The sequence below is a fragment of the Psammomys obesus genome, unplaced genomic scaffold, assembly GCF_907164565.1.
Source record: "Psammomys obesus unplaced genomic scaffold, mPsaObe1.curated_primary_1811, whole genome shotgun sequence".
In the NCBI taxonomy this organism is placed as follows: domain Eukaryota; kingdom Metazoa; phylum Chordata; class Mammalia; order Rodentia; family Muridae; genus Psammomys; species Psammomys obesus.
The window spans coordinates 6,116,285-6,123,443 of NW_026585609.1; the positions used below are offsets into that span (position 1 = coordinate 6,116,285).

Consider the following 7,159-nt stretch of genomic DNA (forward strand, 5'->3'; position numbering starts at 1 on the left):
CTTGCATGCGAATGTCCAGTGATTTCAGAACCACTTATTTAAAACTATTCTGTCCCCTGTTGAGGGCGTGAGTGTGTTTGCTGACAATCACTCTACCCGGGTGTCCGTCTGGATGCAACTCTAGAGCACAGGTCCCCGTGTCCCCCATTATGCTAGTGTGCCACTGCCTCAGTACTACTTACTGCCTTGTGCTGACTTTTACATCAGAAAACACGCACATCCGTTAACTGTGTTCCTTCTTCAAGATAGTTTTAACTACCCTGGCTCCTTGCAGATCCACCTACACAAAATTTAAACTCAGCGGTTTCTACAAAGAAGCTGAGGTTTGGATAGTCATTTCATGGAATCTACAGACCGTCTTCAAGGACAGTTATTTCCTGATAATTCCTAAGTCTGATCCACAAACATGGAGCGAGCTCCATTTATTGAGAGCCTGTTCGGTATCTTTCTGTTCACTGAGGTATAGGAGAATCAAAGGGGTGTGCTCCCGCAGCTGCAGGGCGCGCGTGCGGTCACCACTCAGCTCTCAGCGAAGCACGTGGGTTGCAGCTCGCACCCAACGGCCACCGCAGCCCCTCGCCATGCCCGCCGACCTCAGCAAGTGGGCTGGGCCGCTGAGCCTGCAGGAGGTGGACGAGCGGCCCCAGCACCCGCTGCGCGTCTCCTACGCCTCGGGAGTGGAGGTGGACGAGCTGGGCCAAGTGCTGACGCCCACCCAGGTGAAGAACAGACCCAGCAGCATCTCGTGGGACGGCCTCGACCCGGGCAAACTCTATACCTTGGTCCTCACAGACCCGGATGCCCCTAGCAGGAAAGACCCCAAGTACAGGGAGTGGCACCATTTCCTGGTGGTCAACATGAAGGGCAACGACATCAGCAGCGGGAAGGTCCTCTCAGATTACGTGGGCTCCGGGCCCCCCAGCGGCACCGGCCTTCATCGCTACGTCTGGCTGGTGTACGAGCAGGACAAGCCACTCAGGTGCGACGAACCCATCCTCAGCAACCGATCTGGAGACCACCGCGGCAAGTTCAGAGCGGCGGCCTTCCGCAAGAAGTACCACCTGGGAACCCCGGTGGCCGGCACGTGTTACCAGGCCGAGTGGGATGACTACGTGCCCAAACTGCACAAACAGCTGTCCGGGAAATAGGGGAGCCACTCGACTGACCCCCGCGGCAGGATGACCAGGCTCACCAGCTCGCGGCGTGGCCTGTCTCTCCCCTCCCCACCCCCACCCTGCCTAGGGGAGACTTGAGCCGTTGTAAGGCTGCAGGTTAGGGTGACTGTTTGCTGCTGCTTGTCCTGAGGATCCCAAATAATTGCATGTCCCGGTTTGTTCTGATCGAATTTAAAGCTCCATCCGGTGGGTACCTGGCCCTGGGATGGGGTCGTTATAGTGTTCGTAATAGCAACTCCAAAAGTGAAGAAAGGCCAAAATGCAAGTGAGAAGGCCAGGTCTCCAGGAAGAAGACAAAGCACTAGTTGTTACGAAGAGACAGACGTGATACCTCCGCCTCCGGCCGTTGTTCTAAGTCGGGAACCGTGCGCGGCGGCTCCATCTTCTGAAACGTGTTTTGAGGTCCTGTCCCCCACCAACACAAGAGACTCCACATCCGGGTAATCACAGTGCAGTACAGCTGGACTAGGGTCTGTGTCTCCACTACAGAGCAGAGAAGAGAAAAGCAACAGGAAAGATGGCTTTGCTGTGCCCTGGCTTGGCCATGGAGCCCAGCTGTAGTCCTGAACCACAGTTACCAAGAGTCCTTAAATCAATTCCTGCTACATCCTTTGCCGGCTGGTGTAAGAGGAGTTAATCTGGAGTTGCTTAAATTAATTTTCTTTTATTGTTAAATAAAAAGTTAAAAGTAAGTAAAATACCTATGCACTGGACTTTTGTGTATCGATCTCGTTGAATTCATTTGTTGGATCTTAATTGTTTCACTACTTTGGTTGGTTGGTGGGTTTCTTAAGGTTTTCTGGGTTTGTTGTTGTAATTTTTTGTTGTTTAAAACAGTGTCTCATGTAGCCAAGGCTAACCTCGAACTTCTGAACTTCCTACTTCTATCCCCCTAGCGCTGGGATCATAGGCAGGCACCGTTGTGCCTGTAAGAAGCGCCTCCTTTTCAAAAGCGCCCAATGGCACAGTCAGATGGCCAAGCCCCAGGTGGTGATGGCTTTCACATCTTCACAAGGGACTGTGTAAAGTGCAAATGATATAAGTTTTTAAAAGGTTCCTATTTTACCAATAACTGGCTTTAAATGCCGGTCAAGCAATGTTCATCAATGCGACTAGTCACAGACCAAACTTTAAATCTGTAAGATTCATTTCCATTCCTCTCCGGTCTCTTTACCATTACCCCTGCCCCCACCCCCGTGCCAGTTTCTTCCCTAGGGCCTGGCTCTTAGGAAGGGAGAGTCAGAAAAACGATCTCCTGGGGACTGGGGATCTAGCACAGCAGAGCTTTCTTCTACCCTTCTTGTTGCAAAAGGCAGCTCGCAGAGCAACAGAGGAGGACACCAGCAGCAGCCCTGGGACGTGCTGCACAGGAATGCATCCACAGGAACACACACGTGAACATACACGTGCACACTGTGCGCACACGCACACACACACACATACACAGCCTCCTGGTAACTAGTTGAATGTCTGTTGTGGCTGGATGTATTCGGTATCTAACGTTCATGAATGTGGGAGCCATGTATTACCGCCTCCATTTTACAAATTTGTGTTACAGACAGAGCGCCCACTGAGGAAGAAGAAAATTTGTCAAAATCACACAGACTAAGTCATGAGAAGTTAGAACTCAGGTCTATCAGACTCCAGTCTAAAATCTGCTCGGCACACCTCACTGTTGTACCCCAATTACACATCTGAAGCTGCATGAGGTGGTTTGACTGAAAACGGTCTCCACAGGCTCAGAGGGAGTGGCTCTATTAGGAGGCGTGGCCTTGTTGGAGGAAGTGAGGCTCCAATGCTCAAGCCAGGCCCAGTGTTTCTCTCTCTCCCTGCTGCCTACAGGAAGAGACAGATGTAGAACTCTCAGCTCCTTCACTGTGTCTGCCTGCTGTCATGCCTCCCACCATGATGCTAAGAACTAAACCTCTGAACTGTAAGCCAGCCCCAACTAAATGATTTCCTTTGTAAGTGCTGCCATGGTCATGGTGTCTCTTCACAGCAATGAAACCGTGACTAAGACAACGTCTGACAAAGAGTGTCAGCATTTTCATAGGGCATTCCTACTGAGGACACACAGCCCATAATCCTAACCCTTGGAACTCTGAGACAGGAGAATTCCCATGAGTTTGTATCTAGTGTCATCTTCCTAGTGAGTTTCAGACCTACTTGGCTAAACTTGAAATTGTCTCAATAATAATAATAATAATAATAATAATAATAATAATAATACTCAAATATTTTCTTTTAAAGTGCTGAATTGTGTTTATTTTGATACATGCATGTTAAGAATTCCCAACAATCTTCAAATCATACTTGGTATATGAGCTCCTAGATTTAAGGATTATGGTTCTCCTCCTGGTTGGGGACTGCCTCCCAGCAGCCCACAAAGACAGGAGGGGCAGGAGATGAGCAGACTACCTGGAATCGTCAGCGAGAACTGTACAGGGATCACACACCCTGGGAACAGAATAGGTGCACATAATTGGTTGAAACTAGGCACTTTAAGGATACTTGATTTGCACATAGGCACAGGGAGGAGAAAGCTAGCAGGGAGCTGTGTCAGAGGCCATATATCAAGTGTGGCTAGCAGAATCTATATCTAAAGGAACCTTCTAGAAGAAGCCAGGCAGAGAGCAGGGTACCACGCCGATGAGTTCTATGTTTATCTATCTGGTCCAGGCAGGAACTGTAACCTCAACCACCAGGGTATATCCAAAAAAGGATGACGCCCTGTCTGGGTTCCATGGATACAGTCAGACAGGTCCTGGAGTACATGTTCTGGATCTCAGAGATTGGAAGAGATCAGACATTGCTGCTGCAGTTTGGATCTTAAATGTCCCAAAAAGCCTGTGGCTTGCCTGGGAGGTGATGGGGGCTGGAACATTTAAGAGGTGGGGCTTAGTGGCAGAATTTGGGTCACTGGGGGGAGCATATTTAAAGGGATATTGAAAGCTTCCTGTTGTTGCTGCTGCTGTTGCTGTTGTTGTTTTTGCTGTTGTTTGCCACCGGGCACCAGGAGCTGAGCAGTTCCCTGCCATACACTCCCGCCCTGGTTTTCTGCCCTGGAAAGGCCCAGAAACAACAGGACTGACCGACCACAGACTAAAACTTCTGAGATGAAAAGCCTAAACAAACCTGAAAGTTGTCTATTGAAGTCATTTTTCACATAAGAGAATACTAACTAAGACATGAATGAATGCTTTCGCTCTGCTGTAATTTACTGCCCATTAAAGGCCAGAAAGCAACAGTGACGTGGCCTGGTACCACCAAAACTGTGAGCCAAAGCAAACACTTTTTCTGTGTACGTTGATTATCTCACATATTTGGTTTAGTGAGGAAAAACGAACTGACAAAACATCTTGATAAAATAAGACAGACATCATCCACTCCTCCAAAAAAAAAAAAAAAAAAAAGGGCCCCCCCCCCCCCCAAATGCAATATCTACTGGATGGTTACCATGCATCAGGTATGTGCCAGGCCTAGAGAGAACAGCATCAAGAACTGACAGTATACTCCCTTATTTCACAGAGCTTTCAAAACTGACCCTTTGCTTATACAAACACACACACAGAGGCACAGGCACACCTGCGCACACATTCATTCACAAACATGCACACACTCACAGCACGACACAAGCAAACCGTGACCTGAGTGTTGTAGTTTTCTTTCTGTTACCATGATAAAAACACTGTTGTTATGGCCAGGAAGAAAGGCTTACACTTCCAGGTCTCAGCCCATCATTAAAGGTAGGAACCCCAGCAAGAACTTGAGGCAGAAAACACAGAGGAACGCCGCTTCCTGACTTGCTTTTGGGCACATGATAAGCTTGCTTTCCTGTGTAGCCCAAGACCACTTTGTAAGGGAATGATGCTGCCCACGGTGGGCGGGGCCCTCCTACATCAATTGTCAGTCAAGACAATGCCCCACAGACACACCCACAGGCCAATCTGATCTAGGCAATTACTCCTCAGAGGCTTTCCTCTCAGGTGACTCAAGGCTGTGTAAAGTTAACAGTTAAAGCTGAGTAGAACACTGAAGTAGGAAAGAAAATATGCTCGCAGTTCTTATCAAAACCCCTTCGGTGAAAGGCTCAGTGGCTCGGGTGCTTGAGAATAAGATTGAAACCTCTGTTTCTCACCTTTTCATGTGAACAACAAGACGGTGCGCACATCTACGGACTGCAGTCTTCAAAGAGACTGGAGCTATTTCTCTTAGAGGAGTGTATGGCTGGAAGAAAGGTGGTGAGAAAAGACGGCTCCTGGGAAAGCTTGGTGTAGACTTGAGATGGCTGCTCCTTATTGCTACAGTCAGAGCAGAAAATCTAGAATGTGGCAGAGTTTAGCCTCACTTCAGAGCAATGTGAAGTAAGAATTAATGGGCCACCCACAACCTTATCTGGACCTACAATGTTGCAGAACTGGAAGCAAAGTTCAGCCAAAGCCTTTTCCTTGGAGGCTTTTGGTGCCAAGATCCCTTGTGGCCCGTTTGTAACTCAATAGAGAAGCCAGCGAAACTAAACGGAATTTGGGGAACTTGATCCTGGTGTGCTGCAAGCTGAGGGCAGAAATATTTGTGCTGTTAGAAGCAGGCCCTGGGTTTGCTTGCTTAGGGTGTGTCTCCCTCCTGCTAGCGGGCATGACAGGGTCAGGCTGGTTTCAGGCCCCTGGGAAAGAAAGTTGTTGGTAAGCTGTCCCAGACCCTCACCGCTCACAGTGCGTCCTGAAGAGACTTACCAGTTGACAACCCCTCCGTGAGACAGGCGAGCTTTACAAACTAACCAGGAGAACAGGTTAGACAGTGACAGCAGGGTTTGAAGCTGATGCAGAATTCTGATAAGACTCCGGGCCCCAAAGCAAGTCATGTCGGCAGTTTCTGTGCTTGCAGGAGGCACAGAAAGGAGTGTGTGAAGCCACCCCCCTCTCCAAACTCACGGATCTGAAAAAGTCTAAATTTAGGAAAGATTCTGAAAGACCAGGTAGGTGAGACAGACAGGCAGACTGGGTGGCGGTGGTGGTTGTGACAGTAATCCTCACTGCCAAGTCCACTGGGGTGAAGAAATGACTCGGCAGAGGCAGCTCAATCCATAAAGCGCTTGCCTTGCACTCATGAGGACCTAAATCTGAGCCCCAGAACCCATGTGAAAATGCCAGGGTGTGCTGGGGAGCTACTGCATTACCAGCACTGGGGAGGTTTGAAAAAAAAAAAAGAGTCCCAGCTAGTTTATCTTAGTTGAACTCAGTGTCAATATGAAAGGACAACATTTCTGAAGATGAGACCTGACATTGATCGCTGGTCTCCACATGCACACACACGCACATATACACACAGAGAGAGAAAGAGAGAGAGATACACATACGCACACATATACACGTAGCCTGCAAACAGACATTTAAAAAAGAAATAACTAAGGTGTTAGTGAAACATAGCTTTGGATGTCTCCGTGAGAGTGCTTCCGTATAGGATTAACCGAGGGGAGGGGCCCTGCCCTGATGGGAGAGGACCAACCCACACACCAGGAGCCGCATGGAATCAAAAGGAGAAAGCAAGGAGAGGATTAGCATTCCCCTTACTCTGCATCCTGATCTACCATGGCATCCACAGCATCTGTTCTCACTACCCTGTCCTGACCTGCTTCATCATGCCGTCCCTGTCATGATGAATTGCACCCTCAAAATGGTAGCCAGGGCTGCCTACCGCTTTACCCTGAAATTGCTTCTTGCCAGGTTATTTGGTCATAGCAGTGAAAAAAAGTGACTGATCCAGTGATGAAAACAGCTATATGGTTAAACATGATATTTAGATAACTAGAAAGATGATGTGTGTATAAATATATCCATCAATCTATTCATCTATCCACTCGTATGTAAATATGAATGGATAGATACATGGAAAGGTAGACAAGGTAGATGGCATACATATGGGTGGGTGAAGAGGTGATAGATAGATAGATAGATAGATAGATAGATAGATAGATAGATAGATAG

General features: G+C 48.3%; 1 protein-coding gene across 1 annotated transcript; it reads left to right on the plus strand.

Moving 5' to 3' along the window:
- The first annotated feature begins 581 nt into the window (after positions 1-581).
- LOC129680346 (phosphatidylethanolamine-binding protein 1-like) lies at positions 582-1,148 on the plus strand. Its single transcript, XM_055611950.1, has one exon. The coding sequence runs from the start codon at positions 582-584 to the stop codon at positions 1,146-1,148; it is 567 nt and encodes a 188-aa protein (XP_055467925.1).
- Positions 1,149-7,159: the final 6,011 nt, after the last annotated feature.